The sequence below is a fragment of the Pogoniulus pusillus genome, chromosome 15, assembly GCF_015220805.1.
Source record: "Pogoniulus pusillus isolate bPogPus1 chromosome 15, bPogPus1.pri, whole genome shotgun sequence".
Taxonomy (NCBI): Eukaryota; Metazoa; Chordata; class Aves; order Piciformes; family Lybiidae; genus Pogoniulus; species Pogoniulus pusillus.
The window spans coordinates 10,064,275-10,084,844 of NC_087278.1; the positions used below are offsets into that span (position 1 = coordinate 10,064,275).

Consider the following 20,570-nt stretch of genomic DNA (forward strand, 5'->3'; position numbering starts at 1 on the left):
GAGTAGTTCTGCCTAATTCAGAGAGAATGTGTGGCATCTTAACTTACAGCCAGTGTTTATTTTGTTCATCTCAAAAGAATCTGCAGGAAAATAGGTATGTGAAGGATTCTTTTTTAAAGGTTGGACTATGTTATTGATGTCTTAGCCTCTTCATGACTGCAGACATTGCTTTGTTGTTCTCTGTAACTGTATGACATCTTTGTGGCAACCTTGTAGGTAGTTAAATAGCAAAAGAATGTCTTGGGGAACCTGGAATAATGGAAAAGAAGCAAATGTTTGACCAGCCTGTTCCTCGGACTGCTATGAACCACAATAACAGAACATACTGGGTTAACAGGGAAATGACTGTAGTATTTCATTTTTGGAAACAATACTAGGAAGGAGGCATTTAAACTCAAAACAAGGATGGTCTGTCTTCCTTCTGTATTGTTTTGGTCTTCTTTCCTATAGCCTGATGTTGCATCAAAAAAGAATGTTGTTAACGGTACTCTCATCTGATAGTTGTACAACAGCCACCTATAGATAAATGTCCTTACCCCACGTAATTATCTACACCCAAAATGCAAACTACTAGACAAACAAATTGCTTCCTAATTTGTTCCTAAAATGGTAATGACTTGTTTGTTGAGGGTTGCTGTAAGGCTGCTGAAGCTTGCTGGGCTTACTTCCTTGACCACTGAAAGGTGTTTTAGAAATGCCCAGCAAAAAGCAGAATAAGCTAGGAAGCTAAGTTTTGGAGCTTTTGAGATGGAACTTGCTGAATCTGATTCCTCTGGCACTGTTCTTGTGGAGAAGGAAAATTAATGGTTGGTTTGTGGTATTGCTAGTTTAGAGGCCCTGTGGGTTAGAAGCCAGCCTCGAGAATAGCACTAATGCCATGTTATCCTAGCATGTTCCTTCATTTTTTTAGCTCTAGGACCTGATGATTCTGTTCTGGAGTGTCTGAGATGCTGTAACAGGGTAGTTTTCAAGTCTGTTTAAAGTCTGCAGACCATCTTTGAATCTCCTCACTGTTTGGTAGCACTGGCATAAAAAACTTAGTGTTTGGTGTGGTTTTAGAATACCCATCTTAGGTTGTTGGTTTTGGTCCCTAGAAAGGGATAGATGCTACAGAAAGATCCCATACTGAAGATACAGAAGATACTGACTGAAGAATGCAGTCTTGCTGTGTGCAAGATAAGTCAGAATTCTCCTCCTGTGAGGAGTTTGATTAACCACTTTGTAGCTGTCTTCCTTCCTTAGGCCCCTTCAGATCTAGAACTAGTTGAGGATACCACTTGAAAAAATCCTCGTGCACTTAGGTATTTCTTACCTAGAAGTAATTCCTTTTTCTCCCAGAAGAAATCTTTGAGTTGTGTTTGGATTCATGTGAGGAGTATGTTTCAGTGTAATGTAGGACACTTCAGATGGCTGGTTACTTAGGATTCCTCAGGAAATGATGAAACTGAATTTAGCTGAAGAGTATTGCCCCTGAGTCCTGCCTGATTATGGCCAAAAAAGGCAACTGGTTAGATTCTGGGAGTTGCATAGGCAGGAAGCTGTGTAATGAAGGGTAGAGCACAGCTGTTGCCTTGCCAAACCTGATAGAACTCTGAGCACAATTGAATATTTATTTTTCTTATTTTCCTTTTCCCCTCCTTTCCTCCACTCCTTTTTTTTGTTGTTGTTGTTGGTTTTTTTTTTAACCACTTTGACCACAACCTGCAGATGATACTTGACAATGTCATGGAGTCACAGTGTCCTTCACTGAATTGTTAGTATTCTTTATGTCCTCCACAGTCTGTCATGCTAGCTGTTGCAGGGTGGTCTTGGAACTCTCCTAACAGCTCAGGCTTTCATGCCAGCCTCTTGATTGCTACATCTTATCTCTGCAACAAATTCCTTCATTGTGTACCCAATAAAATATGGATTGTCAATAAAAATATGAAAGGCCAGGTTGGAGTTGCTCCAAGAATTACCATTGTGGTGGAAGTGTTGGTGACCCTGTGGGAAAGGAAAGATGAATTAAAGTGTGGGATAGCTGCTTGCCTTGTCCTCTAAGGCTTAAGACAAAGATTTTACATTCAAGCCAAAGGAAATAATTATTTATAGAATAAATTTCTCTTTGTTTGCTGGAGATTTTTTGTCTGTGAATATACAGCATCCATACAGTCTCTGGCACAAAGCTGCATACCACCTACAGTGATATATTTGTTGAGAGGAATTCCCTACATGCTTACAAATGACTGGTGTGGACATTTGTGCTCATCATTATTATAGCTGATGTTTTTCTGGCTTCATTCACTGCTTGCTAATGCTGGGACTCAACATCTATTGTTGCTCTCATGCATATCTGGGGAGCTGAACTGCTTCTGTCCTGCTCTCAATACCTTTTTGTCTGCAGTATCTATAGTCAGATTTCACCTATTTGATTTACAGACTGGTTTGTAAATATCCCTTGTAGATCCTGACAGCCTTCCATGATATGAATGCTGACATTTTAATTTCCTGTTCTTTTGGTGGCAAAGATCTCCAGCTTCTATCCTAGTTATGAAAAAGACATATATTGAGGACACTATTATCTTTGTGAGGAAGGATCCAAGAAGTAATGTTTATGGGACCTTGTAAAGAGGCTGCTCTTACATGGTTAATGAGCCTTGACGCATGCAGCCCTTTCTTCTGATTAAAAAGGTTTCTGAATGGCACCAATAAAATTGCTGCCTTACAAACTGGCAAGACCCCAGTGGTAGTGTTTTGATGAAACACTAAATCCAGGGTACTGTTTTCCAAATATGCACCCTAAATCTCCCTCTTGTAGGGATGTTACTCTCTACCTGACCACTGCTTCATAGAAGAATCTCAATAGAGGCTCTTTGGCTGTAAAATTTATGGACCATAAGCTTATTCTTTTAGTGTCTTGGAGTTGTTTTGCTACTGAACATTATCTAGAAAAAAGATGCAAACTGTTGGGCTGGGTGTTGCTACTAAGCTGGTGATGGCAAGTATCTAAAGTCAGTAATAACTACTATATTCAAATTATCAACATCTTTTAGAAGTAAAGTGCACCTCATATATTGTCTAGCCTGGTATATGGCATTTCTAAAAGAAAATGTGATATTGGATTTGGAGCTTATCAGAATAAGGAGATAGGAATTAAAAGTGGTGATTAAACATGTATTTTTCTGAGCTGGTATCCAACAAGTAGAGTACTGAAGTGCTCATCTTGACTTGAACGTTACTGACATCTGATGCTGAGAATATTGGCACATGTTACAAGTTGCTTGATGCTTGCCACTTGAATGTGCTTTCTCTTTTCTGCCAAATAATGGCTTCCAAATGCTTAACGGTCAGTGTTTTGTTGTAGGGTTTTTTAACTGCTTGCCAGTTTGTTGTTTGGATTTGTTGTTTTGTGTTTTTTTTTATTCTCTTGGCAAGAAAAAACCTTGACCTTATTGGAAGTTTGACAACTTACCAGTGCTTGCTAACAGGAAACTAAAGGAGAGGGAGGCATGTTCTGATGACCAGGGACTTGGAGTGCTTAACATGCGTGCCTGTCTGCCTCTAAGAATGTGCAAGGCAATTTGAGGGTTTAAAAACAGTATTTTTATTTTTTTTCTCCTCCTCTCTTTTTGCAGGTCCCCAATTCTAAAACACAATGTCGCAGAGAGATGCTGATAAGTACCTTTATGTGGATAAAAACATCATCAATAACCCCCTGACTCAGGCTGACTGGGCAGCTAAGAAGCTGGTATGGGTTCCCTCAGAGAAGAATGGATTTGAGGCAGCTAGCCTGAAGGAAGAAGTAGGAGATGAGGCCATCGTGGAACTAGCAGAGAATGGGAAGAAAGTGAAAGTAAATAAGGATGACATCCAGAAGATGAACCCCCCCAAGTTCTCTAAAGTGGAAGATATGGCAGAGCTGACATGTCTGAATGAGGCCTCTGTGCTTCACAACTTGAAGGAGAGGTACTACTCAGGACTGATCTATGTAAGTACTCCTGTCTGTTGGGGTAAGAGTTCTTGATTACACAGTATGTGAACTTGCTATGATGACTTTTTTCTTCTAAAATCCATATATTAACCTTTCATTCTCCCTACACACAGCTCTCATGTGACTTAGTTTTTTCCCTCTACTCAATTTTTTTTTCATAAAACTATGCCAATCCCCCTCTAGGTTTCAAGGAATGCTGTGGTAAATCTTGCTAACATTTTCATGTTTTCATTTGCATGATATTTGGAATGCCATTTAGCTTTCTTCTAGCAGGAGGTGAGAGCAGTTGGAAAGTGGTAAACAGGGAGTCTGATCTGAACAGTCAGATAATAATAACACTGTCCCAACATACCTAACATCTGAATTGCATTTTCCCATGTTTGGAGCTTCAGTGGAAGAGAATGCTAATAGCAAGATCTTTGCATTACAAAAATGTTGAATCTTGGAGTATCTTACCAGAAAAGGTACATGTGTTGCCAGCATGTGCTTATAGATAGGAATTGTTTTTATCCATCCCAGAACGGACAAGAGCAAAGATTCCTGCTTCCCTTTGCTGTGGAAATGACAAGGTTATCACTTACAGGACCAGTGGTCGTTCCCAATGAAGCATACAGCAACTACTTCACTGAATACCAAAAGCAGTAAATAGGGCAAGGTGAGGAACCTCGACCTGGTTCTTCAGTTTGCTTCTGATTTTCCTCTTTATATGGCCTCTGCTTACACAGCAGATGTTGGTTGTGATAGCCTCTACTTCATTAATACTCTGCAGGGGTAGAATAAATGATTAAAGTCAGTGGTAATGTAAAATTTGGGTGCGGTAACTGATTAAAAAAACAACCAGCATTTCTTGGTTTATTTATTCTCAGACTGGCCTCCCCTTATAGAATTAAAATGGGGCTGCCTGAGATGTTATCCTGAGGGATGTAGAAATTCTGCACGTTCAGTATTTTTAGCTGCTATGAAATAATATTCGTGGTAGGTTAGAAGATCTATTAAAATAAAATCTATTATAGAATGAATGTCATATGTAAACATGTATATTAGTACAGTCCTTGGAGGAAGTTTGCCTGTATTCTTCCTCCCCCCACTTTTTGTGCTGATGAAACCCAAAAGCTGTTGCCTTTCATGGAAAAGACAACAGAAGTAAAAAGTCTGCAATATTTATTTCTTCATGTTTGTAGATAGTCTTTTATGGAGTCACCTTATGGTAGCAAGCTATAGGTAATTTCTTCTGCAGTAAAGAAACTGGTAGTATCAGTGGCACCAGATAGCAGGAATTCACCCTTGCTATCCATTATCAGTAGAAACCTTTGTGAGCTGTTGGCTTCTAAATTAAGGAGCATGAACACAAGCTAGAAACTCTGGCTGGTGATGTGACTACTGCTCTTCTGTAGTGGCATGAAGGCATATAGACAGCTGTTACAGAGAACATGTGAAGGATGCAAAGCTGATAGAAATTCATGTCTTGATGTCAAAATTTTGAGAGTTGATGTGGTTGGAGTTTGATCCAGCTAATTATTCTGTGTAGTCAATAACTCCTTTGACTATTGGTCAAAATCTTTTCTCAGAGGGAAGAATTTTGATATGGAGATAAAACAAGACATGCAAGATCATGTGTGGCATTTTTAGAACAGGAAACGTTGCTAGGTTATGTAGTAAGTTGTTGAATATAATTCCACATCATCTTAATCTCTTGCACTCTATGCAGTGGGGCTTTCATGTATCTTGCAAGATACCTTCTAAAATTTGAGACATAGTCTGTGACTATGTGTTCTTTTAATTGGATTATAAGGAGTATTAAAAAATCCCCACACCCTTCACCCAAGTAAACTCATCATAGTAATTCTCTATTACAGAATCTTAGTCTTGCCAAAACTGTTTCTGTGCTCTTGTGAAATGGACTGATCTCACCTGTCAGCAGTTCTCAGCAGGTCCAGAGATTAATGTGAAGGCTTAAAATACTTTCATTGGAGTGGCTCTTAGCTGATCATTAATCCTCTCGAAGAGAGAGAGTGCATGCAATGGCTCTCTAGCCTAAGTGTCTCTATAAAGATCACAAGCATAATTTAGTTCTGTTCTGGGCCCTTTTCTCGTTGCTAGCAGGGCTTTGTGTTTTTGTGTCTCTCTTCTAAACCTTTTTTTTCTGTCTGCTCATCTTATAAAATGCAGGGAGGAAATCTGGTGCAGAAAAATTTTGAACAGGCACTGTCAAACATTTCAAGAACTAAGAGTTTGACAGGCTGTTCCCATGTGCTGATTGGTTTTGGATTGAGATGACTTGCTCATAGACTTGCTTTTGTATTAACCCTTTCTATTTGGAATGCTTTATCAGAAGGTAATTTTCATCTTCTTTGTTGCCTTGTTTGTATTCAGTGTGAAACAACTCGATTTTCCAGCAGCTCTTGACTTAAACTTTCTTATGCTGCAAGCTTTGTGCCATGCTGCAGATAATTCCTTCAGCTCCTTGGAGCTAGTTTAGCAGTTAGAAAAATAAAACTAGTTCCAGTTTGGCCTGTGTGTCACTTGAAATAGTGGAAGGTAATGCCAGAATTCTATTTTTTAGATAGCTGATTTGGAAATCTACTCTAAGACATTACTATGCTTATAACAGATGAGCCTTTCACTTGGAGCCTTGGGTTCAATTCAGGGATTTATGCATAGAAATTATTACTTGTACTTTAATAAGATTAATCTTGTCTTCTCTGTGATAAGGCTGGCAGCTCCTTCTAATACAACTTGCTTCCTAAACAAAGCTCTGTCAGTGTGCTAGACCAGCAGTCATGACATGATGGTCTCACTCAGTTGCCTGTTCAGGCCATGATTAGATGCCCTTTATTAGACAAAAAAATCATCTTGTACATCTGTCTAAGATCATTATACTCCAAGGAAAATTCCCATAGATATTTCTCCTGGCAAGCAGAGTGCTGGAAGAAGGTGATGGCTTCTTCCTGCATACCTGCTTCATGGCTTCATCACTCTTAATTGAAGTTAATGTCTTCCATTTTCTAAACTGCTGCTCTCATCCACAAGACTGCATCAGTCCAGCTACAGACATTTACACACTACTTGAAAATAGCAATTCAATGTTTTCAGCAACACACCCACTAAAGGTCATTCAAATACAGACAAGAAAACTACATTCTTTGTGGAGTATTATCACAAGCCTGGCTACCATTTTCCTTTTGCTCTCACTTCAAACGGGCATTTAGCTTTTGTTAACATCTTCAAAGGAGAGGTAAATTCAGTGTGTGTTATGGGTTGCAGGTTTGTTGTAAGGTGCAATAGAGACCATACAGGGCATCTTTTTTTTTGTTGATTATTTTCCTGCCACTATAAGGGAAAGGTGTGTTGCATGAACTGCAAATGTGCTTCTCTTAAGTCAACTCCTTTCTATCTCTTGGCCCTACTGTGTCTTCTCCTATTGTAGTCAAAGGTCAGGAACAACTTGACTTAGTCTTTCAGCTGCTATTCTGTGCTCTACAAGTATTGTCTGACACAATGGAGAACTAAGGCTGAGGTAAAAGTAACTATCATTGCCAGGTTGGTTTCTGCAGACTCCTTAAACTGTTCCTTTCAAGCACTGTCTTAAAGCAGGCCTGACTAGAATGTCTCACTGAGACTTAGTTTCTGGGAACTTCAAAGGTCCTGCGCTAAAAGGTTTTAAGCTAACTTTCATAGTTTACAGCTGTGGAAAGAGGTTTAGTATTTTCTGTAAGCTATTCACATACTCCTGAAATATTGTAAAAGGAAAGAAAAAAGTTTACATGGAAACATTATCCTGATAGCTTACACTTGTGTATAGAAAAGGAGCTGTAAATGCCTATTAAAAATTGTTTTCTGGGAGACAGAGGGTGAAAACTGTACCTGAATCTACTGCATGTAAGATATGACTAATTACTTAGTGTCAAGCCATCATGTAGGAAATTTGGATGTGAGACTGTAAACTGTGTAGTAGATGCTATTTTCACCCTTTTGATCGCTGTAGTGTAATCCTTACCTTTATCTAGCTAAAGAGGATAAATCTGATTAAGTACTCTCTGCTCTTATTGTGGAGATCTCTTTACCACTCCAAAGCACTCTTCACTGAGCAAACAATAGAAGAGATAGTAGCAATAGGAATAAAAAGTGCCAAATGTACTCTTCTTCTGGTAGCACTGCAAGTTGCTGTAGAAAGCTACTCCCCTCCAGATCTTCCAAACAGCTGCTTCTAAAATTGATGAGAAATTCTGGTAGCTCTAAACCCCAGAAGCAAGGCTTGGAATGCTATTCTTAGAATATCTAGGAAATAGCTAAGAAGCCTCTGCTCCTCCTATTCCCTCTGCAAGTGAAATATTTGTTAGGGATTGGGCTTTTTTTAAGGTATTCAGATCTCAAAGAGTTTTTTTTTTTGTTTTAGGAAGCTTACTGTTTTCACTGTAAGTATTTTGCCAGTTGTCTTCCATTAGAATTTTAGATTTGAAACCAGTGGAAACCAATTGAGAGATCGAGGACAGCTGTCACAGATCAATGAATTAACTGCTTATGGTGAATTACAAGTGAACTTCGACAAATGTTGCTGACTCTTTGAGCATGAGATGTTTTGGAATTGTTTTCTGTGTTGACTAGTTCAGAACTGTAGTCCATTAATCTTAAGAGTTTTGGATTTAGTTCTACTCATTACATTATAAATCATGATTTTTTTCAGGCTGGAAGCATCTTTAGGAGGCCATTTAATCCAGCTTTCTATTCAGAGCAGGCTCAACATTGAATTCAGCCTAATCGAGTGTTACTAAAGACTGTTAAGGAGTACACTGGTCTTATTTTTCTGTTAACTTTTTTGGATCAAAGTTTTATTCTATTGTAGTTGATCAGTTACTGGATAAATCCATAGCAAACATGGGGGAGCACATAATAAAATGCATATTTTTAGAAACTGAGCACCTTCCTTAGATAATGAAATGAACACTTGACTCAGACATAGATACTTTGAAAGGAAGAAAAGGGAGCCCTTGTGGACAGTTAATTAGCCAGAGAGCAGGCCAGTTTGATACCAGCGTGACTCATCTGTCAGATGATGCTCTGTGTGTACTTGGAAAAGTTGAGTACCAGTCAAGATGATCTGACTTCAGCTGCTGCTTAGATTCTAACAGTGCTTAGTAGGAAGCATTCCACATGGCATCACTGGAAGAAGCACTTTTTAAAAATGGACTTGCTTGTTTGTTTTTCACAGTAATATTTCTGTTAAAATGTGCAAGTATACAAAAAAAATGAATTCCTGTCTTTATTTACTGGGGTGTTTTCTTCCCAGACATACTCAGGCCTGTTCTGTGTGGTAATCAATCCTTACAAGAACCTGCCCATATACTCAGAAGAAATAGTGGAGATGTACAAAGGCAAAAAGAGACATGAAATGCCCCCTCATATCTATGCCATCACAGACACAGCCTACAGGAGTATGATGCAAGGTAAGTGCTGACTGAGATAATGACTCTTGGTGAAATCACAAATGAAGATTGCAGTCAAAACACTGTAGGAGAACAACAGCTCACTGTTGTCGAAAGGCTTTGTTGCCCCCTATGTCCTGTCCTTGCTTACGGACACTTGACACCTACTTGGTACCAGCTTTTGTGTTCAGGTGAATAGCTTTGTCCTGCTCTAGTGGATTGGAAAAACCTTACTAGGAGTCTGTCAAGAGCTAAACTTTAAAAACAAACAGGTGTGAATGCATGGGGTTCAGAGTATCAGGTAAGGAAAACTTATGTAGTCAGCTTCCCTCTGATAGCTGTAGGTGGGCAAGTGTGTGTATTGGCTGGTAGAGCCTTTTAACAAAGAGTATTTAAAACCAGGTCATGCAGTCTGGTTGGGCAAAGCAAGCTTAGTGTAAGAACTGCACTTTGAAATGTGACCTTCAGGGGTAGTTTTATTGATCAGGAGTTGTTTGCTTACATTCTTAGTGTGTTCAGGATAAAAGTTACTCTCAAGTGATATTAAATACTTCTCTCGGCTTTTTGTGGAGCAAGCAAGCAAGCAGATTGACCTACATCCACCCCCTCATCCCCAATATATACAGATGAGGATTTGTATGTATATTATCTGCTGCTTGTTATCACTTGATGATTTTTAACTGTGGAGCTCCGACTGTCCTCTGCATATCCCTCCACTTCTGAGAGTCTTTCACAGGGCCAGTGCTTGTGTTTGGGATGCACAGAGACTGTTTTGATATGGAGGTATTTTGTACTTCCTGTTTCTAGCTAGGTTATGTGAAGAGGCATGCTTTGTAAGCTTTAAAGCATATAATGGACAGTTTGATTTGGTATGGCTTGTGTGAATTTGATTACTCCTTTATTTCCTGGTGACTGGCAATGATTAAGATGTTCATCTCTCATAGCTTCACCTTTTTGAACAAAAGCTGGATATAATACAATTATGCTTTCAAATTCTAATTAGGTGATTTTTTTTAAAGAGTCCTGATTACCACTGGCACCTCTGAGCACAGGAGGATTGTAACAATATGATTGCTCAGAGTGGTAAGGGAGCAAAAAAAACTTTCACTTACCTGCATTAGTGGCTTTAAACAAATTTTATATGTGGAGAATGCTGAGAAAGGCTGCTGAAGTGTGGTGCCATGCAGAGCTCATGGGAGAGCTAACCTGATGGATAAATTAAACCCTGAGTAGGGAGGGATGTGCAGCAGTTGCCTGCTATTCATGGCAGTTTGTGGAAGCTGTGGAAGCTCTTCAAGAGATACAGCTGTGCTGCTGATGTGTTACTGTGAAAGGGAAATGCTTGTGAACCTGAACCTATATAGGATCTTAGGCAAAGACTGGATCTGCCATGAAAGGCAAGGTCAGATGCACCACCTGTACTGTTTGGCACCATCACTGTCCATATACCTCATATCAGTGTTTCACTTCCTGTATTTTTTCCTTCTCTTCCACTCTGTCAGCTCAAGTACAGTCAAATACATTTTTCCTAAACAAGTGATTGACTTAACCCTACCAAATATACTGTTCCCTAAAAAGAAATCTTTTCTACACAGAATCAGAATTTCCTTAGTATTATTATAAAGAGACTGAATAAGTCTTTGTCCATCTGTAGACAACAATTAAACCATTTGGAACTGTCCTTTATGTCAGATACATCCTTATGTGGCAGGAGATATCCAGACAACTATGATTCTGCAGCTGGGGACTGGTAACCTTCCCTGATCTGATGGTGGTTCAGACCTGGTCGTTAAATCCACATGGATATTTTCTTTCCTTTTGAAGAGATGTCTCCATTAGATAACTGCTTGAATGATGTCTAAAGTTATCCCAGACTTGAATTGCTTTGGTGTGCAAATCTGGAGAATGGCAGCGCTGCCTCTGTTTTCCTAGCACAGGATAGTTGCTGTGAGCTCTGCTGCAGTGTTTACCTTTCCCAGTACAATTTTAGCCATACAATATCCTCGGCAGTGTTGCCAGTTTACTGCAGCTCTTTGCCTGGTTTGATATAACTTGGTCACTGATCTTTTGGAAAACTTGTTGGATGTGAATATCATTCCCAGTTACCTTTTGAACTGCCCTGCTTTGACTGTTGAACTAGGATTGGAAAGGGTTTCTTGTCTCTGTGTTGCTTTATGTGTGTGTGTTTACTGGCAAGAACCCGGGAGGAGTTACAGGGTTGTTTGCTCTCTGATAGCTGTATTACGGTAACAGTAGCATTCTGATGGCTGCTGCTGGGGGTGAAGGCAAGTAGGTTGTTTCGGTGTCTATGGTCTGAGGTAGCCTCTAGGGCAATGGAAAGCAACATTCCTATTCCACTTTCTCAGTTTTGCTTAGCAGTGGGGGAGGCATGGTGCAGCAGCCAGTGGTATGACAGGAATCTGTACAGAGAATAGAAGATGAAAGGGTCTGGTGCTCCACATGAACCGGAGACATTTAAGATTAGGCTGGCTTCTCTAGGTTACTTCCCTGAAGAGTGGAAATCCTTAATGGTCTGGAGAGGGATAGCAAACTGTTGACTGACTTCTGTTATCATGGAGCAAATCTACTTCTCTCTAAAGCTGACAGAGCAGAGAAGCCCTGTGTGTTAATTATTGGACTCAAGAGTTACTTATTGTTTCAGTCAGTTTATGATATTCTAATAAGCAGGCCATTCAGAGGGACATTCATCAGAAGAAGCATTGGAAAGAGAGGGAGATGAGAGCTTTAATACAACCTCTGCTAATTCAGAAACTGTTCTAACTCTTTTCAGGCACTTAAGCTGATGCGCTACATGTGAGCTGAGTCCTTATTCTGTGTCGTGTGGCATCTGCATATTCTAAGAGCTTAAATTAAATTGGTTTTGTTAAATTTTGCCAGAAGTACTTCCTTGAATCAGGAACACGATGAAAAGCATGTGCAAAGTGGTTTATTGGGTTTTTTTTGTTGGGGGGGTTGGTTTTGGTGGTGGTGTTTTTTTGTTTTAGTGTTTTTAGTTTCTTTTTTCCCCTCCATTCTCCAACCCAAGACATTAAGACTCACTGCACAGTACTTGGAGAGACTTCCTGTGCTTCAAGAGCAGAACTCTGCAAAAAGTGTAACATTTTTGTTTTTAGAGAAAACAACCATTTGTTTTAATGTTTCTGTTCCCTGGGTAACCTGGATGCTAGAAACCTCTGCTCTGCTTTCAGAATTACTCTTCTGGTGCTAGTGATTGAAGCACAGTGCCTGCAGGTGGAGGGGTGTCTTGAGCAAACAAATAATGATTGTAGTGCAGCAGATGTACACGGAGGGGGTACATTCTTTACCTCTATTCATAGTCTCCAGGAGATCTATTTAGAAATACATTTTTAAAGCTTTTGAGCAACACCTGTTAGTCTATTTGGAACACGTGTAGGGAAATTTCTGTGGCAAATGCTAACAGAAGCTAGAAATTTCATTGGTGTCTGGAGCATGATGGCTTTTCTAATGCCAGCATCTGAAACTTATGTCACAGGTTAGATCAGTATGGTTATTCTGGTGTCCAAAGCTCAACCTGCTCAACTAAGAGATAGGGAGGAGAGGGGATAGACAGCACATTGCTAATGAATGTGCTCCGTCTCCTTTCTTATCTTGTTTCTCCACATGTCAGTGTAGGGCTCCTGATGCTTCACTGAACAAAACTTGAAATCTGTGTGCACTCATTAAACTCTCTTTGATCTTGATGGATTAGTGTGCAGCCAGCACCTTGCTGGTGTTCACCTGGGATTAGGTAGCCTCTGGGTTTGGTGTTTAAAAGAAAAAAATCTCTAAAGCATAGTAACTTCATGGATTTTGTTGGTCTTGCTACATGAAGAGAGGAAACAGTGTTAGCTATTGTTAAGACAAATCACTTACTGTTGTAAGTCAGGCTCAGTTGTCATTTTCACAAGAAACTGTCCTTTAGATCTGCTTCTGTGGAAAGTTACCTTAAAGTATTTTGTTTGTAAATTTTAGATGTTTACATACTTCTAACCTTTCTGAGATAGAAAACTTGTGTTTTAATTTCCTTGGGCTGAAGTCTTCATTCTCAGCTTTCTTCTTAGCACTGGTCTGCTCTACTGCACTGTATATTACACTGTCTCAAAGTGCATCTTTATTCTCCATGAAGTAGTCTCTATGTGCTTTTCAGTTCAGGGACACTCGATTGACAGAGCTGTTGAGATTATGGTGAGGCACAGATGTCTCTTTCAAGTTGCATGTAAAGGTCAAGCTCTCTTTGCACTAAACCCAAAAAGCCTGTGGTTTCACTAGTTTGTTTACAACATTTGTCCAAATTTTTGATTCAAAGGGCAACACTACATTTGGATACTAATTGTAGGAGGGTTGTTCATTTTGATGGTGCTTGTATGCAAATGGCAAGAGAAGATATATGTAGCTTCTGATTTTCTTAAGATATATTTTACATGCTTTGAATTACTTGAGATGTTTAAATGCAGCTCTCAAAATCTGCCTCAGAATGTGGTTTTCAATAGAACAAGGAGCTAAAAAAGAGTCTGCTGCCCACTTGTTTTTTCAGTCGTTACCACACCCTTTTTGCTTCATTCCTGTAAACCAGAGCAGGAGCTCTCTGGCAGTCACTTATGTAATGGTTCAGCCCTTGCTGTCAGTCTCCCAGCAGCTCAATGAGTATCACAAGCTGCCTGAGCTTTTGCAGGCCGTATACCAGTTTTTCTTTCCTGTCAGAACTTCATAAACATTTGTGTAAGCTAAAATTACAGCCTAACTCGTTTCACTGTTTTTGGTGTCTCCAGGTTCAGTCAAGGACTGATAGAGGTGTGGGCTCTAGTCCAGCATGAGCTTGGGAAAATAAGTATTTGCATTTGACCCAGTAGGAGATATTTCCTCGTTTGAAATTAAAGGTTTTTTTTCTCCTCATGACTGCCCTAAAACTTCAGGTAATGCAAAAATAAATCTTGTCTAGGTCCTGCCTACTGAAGTGAGTGCACCTCGACCCCCCATGGTTACATTTTTAATGTCTATAGACTTGAATATACTGTGATAGGTTCTTAGCACTCTGAAACTTCTCTATAAAGCATTCCTTAAATGGTAAGGCAGGAGCAGGCTTTCAGGCTCTGTTCTGCTCTTTCACTAGAGTGTTTTTGATCCTGTTCAAACTAGCATGTAGGTTAAAACACCACATGAATGTATTTGATTAGATTTTATGCCAGTGGGGTTGTTCTGAGTAGTACGGTGTGGCAAGTGCCTGTGGTAGAGACCTGAGGGAAGGGCATTGCTTGTAAGATTGTTTAGGTCAGAAGAGAGGTTTGAGGAACTGAAACTACCGCATGCTTGAAGACGTGTAGGACTAATTCTTGCTTTAGGCCAACTCTCTAATTCAGCCTGCCAGTTGCCCAGGTTGAGCTACAGGCGTTCACCACGGTGCTGGGGGAGTAGTATAGTAACGGAAACCTCAGCTCAGTTCTGCCAGAGAGGGCTGGGTGGTTAGGAGGTGGGTGGTACCATTTAGCTCTGGTTAAGCTTTTAGCCATAATGAGTCAGCTATAGGCAGGGGACTGCAAGCCAAGCCTTTGCCTTTCAGCTACATTTCCTCTTAGCTGGAGAGATGATGTCACCATTGTGTGAATGCTATATTACTTCTCCTTTTATGGAGATGAACAGGCTTGAAACTGGAGTCACTCATGCAAAGGAAGTGGGTGATAAAGGCCTGCTAGGATGTTCTGTAACTGAGATGTGTGGCTTAAATTGCACATTCTCATCTAGCCTCCCAACTTTTTTCCTTCTCCCATCCCAAAACATCTAAAACAAAGTTCAAGAGTTTGGAGCCCTGTTAATTCATCAGTTATGCCAATACATTCGACTGGAGGAGTTCAGTATGCATTCAGAGTTGTATTTTTGCAGTAGAATATTTCGCTAAGGAGTTTTTATCTACAAGGTGTCTCTCTTATGAAAACAAATTTTTGTTTAATTACATTTTTCATGTATGCTGAAGATCCTGGAAGCAATGTAAAATGCAGTCTTTTATGACTGACTAAAGTCAAGAATGAGTTAGATATGGGGGTTTTATATGGTAAAACTAATTTGCTGATCTTATACCATACTGCTGTATAGCTTAAATTTGAAGGATGTTTTACTTCCTGAATTTCTGTGTGCTTCAGGCTGCTGCTTCTTGTGATCACTTGAATACTATGCTGATGAAAGCTAAAGAGGAGCCTAGATAAAAAGCTTTCCTTGCCAGCTGGTCTGAAATACTGAACTGTTGCTATAATTACCGAGTTGTTATTCTGGATTTTTTTTAATAAGTGACTCTGTTTAGGATTGAAAGGCAGATGCAGATTTCTTTTTAATCAGGTGTTTCTTGATTGTGTTATTATAAGCAACTGAGTTTATGGGACCCAGCACATTTTGGTTTTGCTGAGTAGGTTGCTTGCACAACTGACAATGGAGTAAAGGCAAGTGCTGACTGAAGTTGTGCAGTACACCCATGTTGAACCATTCTTTATTAAAAAAAAAAAAGAAAGGGTGGAGGTGGCCTCCTGTCTGGGCTGTGGGTCGTGATGGCACAAGTCAGTATTGTATGGAGAATGAATATTGGCTTTTAAAGCAGTTCTTAATGGGACGTTTATCTAAGAGTTGGGCTTTTGTATGCATTAGCTCTTTGGCCCTTTGGTCGGCTCCAGTTTCCTGTTGCTCAACACATTATTCGAGTTGTCTGTCTGTACACAATTAGAAGAATTCCAGCTATCCCAATGACTGCTGCTTTGCAGTCCTGGGAAAGAATTTCTCCCGGATTGCAAACAGGAATGTTGCCTTTTATGGCAGTGTCTGCACGCTGTCGGTGACTTGCCTGCACTCGCAGGTATGTTCCTGCTGGCTTAAAGCAGAGGTGACTAACACAGCTGCACTGGGACACCAGGAAAGTATTTTGGGGGAGGAAAATGTAGCGCTGAGAGGATTTTGAACATTGTCTATGACTTCTCCTGCCTGAGCACCTTTCAACACCTTGCTCTGTGTTAAGGAGTGGACAAATTCTGTGCTTGCCCCTTTGGGACTTCCTCAGGTCATTCCAGGTAGCTGTGCACCTTGCCTCGTTGGAATGAAGCTTGAAAGGAATTTCTCAACTAAGTATGACAGAATTTGTCATAATCAAAAAGTGTTCAGTGTTCAAAGAGCTTCTTGGTGTTGTCTTATGTTGCTCTTTCTTTTAGACAGGCAGTTTATCTGTCCTTCTTGGAATAAGGAGGAGAAGGAGTGGTAAGGATTTTGATATTAAAGTGTTTGAAGCGCCACTGCCTGTTTGAGGAGCCCCAGCTCTGGAGTTGACTACACTGCCTGACTACCAGGAATAAGGAGCGCCTTCCCTAGGGTTACCATTCTTTTTCCTTCTCCCTGCCTCCCCCTCCTTCCTCAAATGAAGAGACCCTGCAGTATCTGAATTTGAGTGTAGCCTGCGTCTTTGTAGTCAAGCCTCTCCAAGTCAGATATTATTCAGAGGCACTACCTCGCCCTTTCACATAGCTGCTTTGTGATAGAGAGTTGCACCCAGGTGTCCCACTACCTGAGAATACATTTCCTTAGGCAATCTGTAAATGAGTCATTAGTTATTCCCCTGATCCACCCTTCAAGTGCCCATTCACTTACAGGGCTGTGCCACAGGTGTGTGCCTGCTGACCCATTGGGAGCCCGGAATGAGTGAGGCCCGAGCTGGCCTAACATCTGCTCAGCCTGTCCCTCAGCAGAAAGGGTGCCTATCTTAAAAGCAATTAACAAAATGTAATGCTTGGAAAATTGATACGCAGTGCTACTGGAGCTATCGTATCTAGTTTGGAATGCTTAAGAACTTGTTGGGCTAAAACCATTTGAGTGATGGTTTTTCCTCTGCCTGCTTCTTTCCAGGTCTTTCTGAGAGCAGTGTTAACAGGAATAAAGCAGATTATTTTCCTCCTTTTTGTTTCTTTTGTGCTTATCTGCATATTGTTAGTTTCCAGTAAAAAAAAGTTGAACAACAGGAGTTGCCTCTCTGTTGTGGGTTAGTCTAACGTTTCCATTACTGGCTTCAGAATACCTTAACGTAGAATCTCAGATTTGATCTGTGCTGTCCTTATTTGATGAAAATGTGTCCCAAGGCTGGATATCCTCCTATCTATCTGTAAACTGAGTTTATGGGAGATTTTTCTGTATCAGTATGATGTTCACAATGTTAGGGCTGAAATGCTAAATTCACTTGCTGCAACAGTGTTTAAGAGTGTAGAAAATGATTTCAGGTACTTGACTATAAAGCCTTCCCTAATTGCAGCTCAATCTCTTTATCTGGTACAAAGCAACTCAGTTATATTGTCAAGTACTCTCTGGTGGGGAGAATACTGAGTACACTTAAGATCTCTCTAAGCTACTAGGGGAAGGAATAGAAAGAACCACTAGCTAAAACATGGAGACAGTCACATCCGTAAACATAATGGTTGAGGTTAACAATTGCTGAAATAATTTATTAGAGCAATCCAGTTAATTGTATACACTCATGGATATTTGAGACTTGCTTTTTTTTTCTCTTCAGTCCAACACAAAATTAGAGATCACTGCAGAAAAAGGAAAGAAGACTAGGATGGATGGGGCTTTGAGCACCGTGATCTAGTAGGAGGTGTCCCTGCCCATGGCAATGGAGTTACAACTAGATAATCTTTAAGATGTCTTCCAATCCAAGTCATTCTATGATGAAACTTAACTGTTCTCTTACTGAGGTTCTCAGACAAGGTGATTGGGTAGTCCTCTGTTATTGATCTTAGGCGAAAAAAACACCCCAAACCCAAAACAAAGCCCAGAACAATGAAAATCAAACCAGAAAACCACAACCAAATGGATAACTGATAAATTAATGTTTTTCTGAGTTTGGTGCAGTCTGTTCTGAGTGCCCCAGTAGCTCTTGTGGACTGTCTGTGAATAACTTGCCCTTTCCAAGTCTGTTTCATGTGTGAAAAGGTCTTGTTGTCCATGTGATAGCTACAAAATACTAAGGCCGTTGTGGTGTAGGCACGGGCACTCTCCAGTCTGCCCTGTTCTCCCAGAAGGTTCCTGGTGTCACGGGGAGAAATGGGATACAGATGGGGAGGGGGAGCAAGGGGTGGATGAAAGATGAAATCAAGGCGGACACAGGGGAGCGTGTTCACATGGAAGTGTTGGAGTAGCGGTGAGATGAAGGCATGGTGGGAGGACTAGGCAGGAGTGCATATGAGGGATCATAGGCAAAGCTGAAAGGAGGTTAAAAATGTGGGAAAAGATAGTGATGGATAGGCAGGATGAAGCAGGTTCTGTAACTGGAAAGATAATCTCATCCACAGCTGGGAATTGAACACAGGAATTAGTATGCCTACTGGCATGTCAACATGAAAAAGAAAAGGTTTCTACTGTCATAAGCTGCTGTGTTAGTACAATAGAGGATGGTGCCACAAACAAAGCAGCTGTATAGGACTTAGGCTGCTGCTCAGTATTGTAGTTTTCAAGTTTATTTAGTACCAAAACCCCCCAAAGTTCTCACTGAACTTCCAGTGTTTATTTTGGGGGTGAAAGCCTCTGTTTGATGTGAAGTTTTGCACTTTGGGATTTATAGCAGTTGCTGTCTCACTTCCTTCATTCCCCTTCTGTTTGCACTGCTGTGCTGACAACTTCTGTAAGTCAGTATGGGCCCATTATGATAAAGGGAGACACTGAAGAATAACTTGGTGTACATGAAACTGTAGCTCTGTGGTAAAGAAACCTTCAGTGTGAGACTTCTATGTTGTTTATAGAAAAATTGTAATGCAAACACTATTCTTTCTGGATGAAGAAAATAAGTTGCTATGGTCCCATTATTTATTGTTGTGTGGAGGGAGGTTGGGGTCAATTGCCAAAGAGGAGGTTACCTGACTGTATTTCTGAAGATACTTGTCAAATTTGCTAATTCCTGGTTGTCTTTAGTGTTAGTTTTTCTGCTACAGAAATGTAATGTAGAGTCTTAGTCTAACTACTTTTTATGTTTAATTTTACTCTAGATCGAGAGGATCAGTCCATCCTTTGCACGTGAGTATTCACTGTTGTCAGTTTGTCTGGATATCAGAGTTTGTGCTCTTAAATCCTTACTTGGAGGAGTCTCTTAATTCTAAGTGCTGGGGGTGTGGTTAGTAAATCAGGTAATAATGGAGAGTAAAGGAAGGTCTCACTACAGTTCCTCTAATATATTTAATCCTTTGTGTGAAGTAATTTTTATAAGAAGGAAGAGGGGAGATTTTGAAACAGCTGCTGTGCTCAAACTCTAGAAGTAGAGCTTTGTCAGTGGAAGAGACTTCGAGAAGTCCTTCAGATTTGCTGCATCTGTTGTGTTTAATGACATTCATACTGATGAGGCTTGGTGCAGCAGTTTATTTTCTAGACACTGCAAAACGGGTTGTCCCTCAGTTCTGCATAAGGAATTGGTGTGTTTCTTCTGGAGCCAGAAGGTTTCCTCTTGAAAAATTCGCTTCATTATCTTTCACCCCTCCCTCTACACCAGCCTCTGAGTTATTCCTCTGCCATTTGACAATCTTCATATCTGAGTGACTTGAAAGCATGGCTCTTTATTGCCTTTCCCTGCTCACGCTTAACAGAACCCACTCCCAGCAGCAAACCAACTGAGGGCTGGCCTGCAGTCTGGCTACACTGCTAGCACTTGCCATTAGAATATGTTTTTTCTTGGTTTTGAGGGAGGTGCTGCTATGGCCAGAATGCAGTTAAGGAGCTCTTGTAGCCTTTTTTTAGGTTAGAAATAGGAGTATGTTGCCCTACATCTTGTTTGTGAATGAAATGCGGATTTTCCTTCCAGGGGTGAATCCGGAGCTGGCAAAACAGAGAACACCAAGAAGGTCATTCAGTATCTGGCTCACGTTGCTTCCTCACACAAGTCTAAAAAAGACCAGGTAAGAGCCAAGGTTTGAGGATGCTTTATTACTGTGCTGAGTTTGGACAACAAATATATATTGGCTGATGTTGATGAAAATCATACTGCTCAATAAAAGCCTAGATACTAACATCTGTCAGGACACAGAGCAGGACAGTGAACTATAAAATGAAAGTTAAAAATTGCAAGCCAGGGAACGTTGTTTGAAGTCATAACTCCTTTGAATTTGGTGGACCTGTAGTGGGGATAAACTCATCCACAATTTCATAGTTTT

General features: G+C 40.3%; 1 protein-coding gene across 1 annotated transcript in view; it reads left to right on the forward strand.

Moving 5' to 3' along the window:
- Positions 1-20,570, forward strand: part of MYH9 (myosin heavy chain 9) — a 71,230-nt gene that overhangs the window by 11,940 nt on the left and 38,720 nt on the right. The window contains exons 2-5 of the mRNA XM_064155344.1: positions 3,615-3,967; positions 9,258-9,414; positions 19,416-19,443; positions 20,222-20,315. Coding sequence (XP_064011414.1) covers positions 3,635-3,967; positions 9,258-9,414; positions 19,416-19,443; positions 20,222-20,315 — 612 coding nt within the window. The 5' untranslated portion in view covers positions 3,615-3,634. The remainder of the gene's footprint in view (positions 1-3,614; positions 3,968-9,257; positions 9,415-19,415; positions 19,444-20,221; positions 20,316-20,570) is intronic.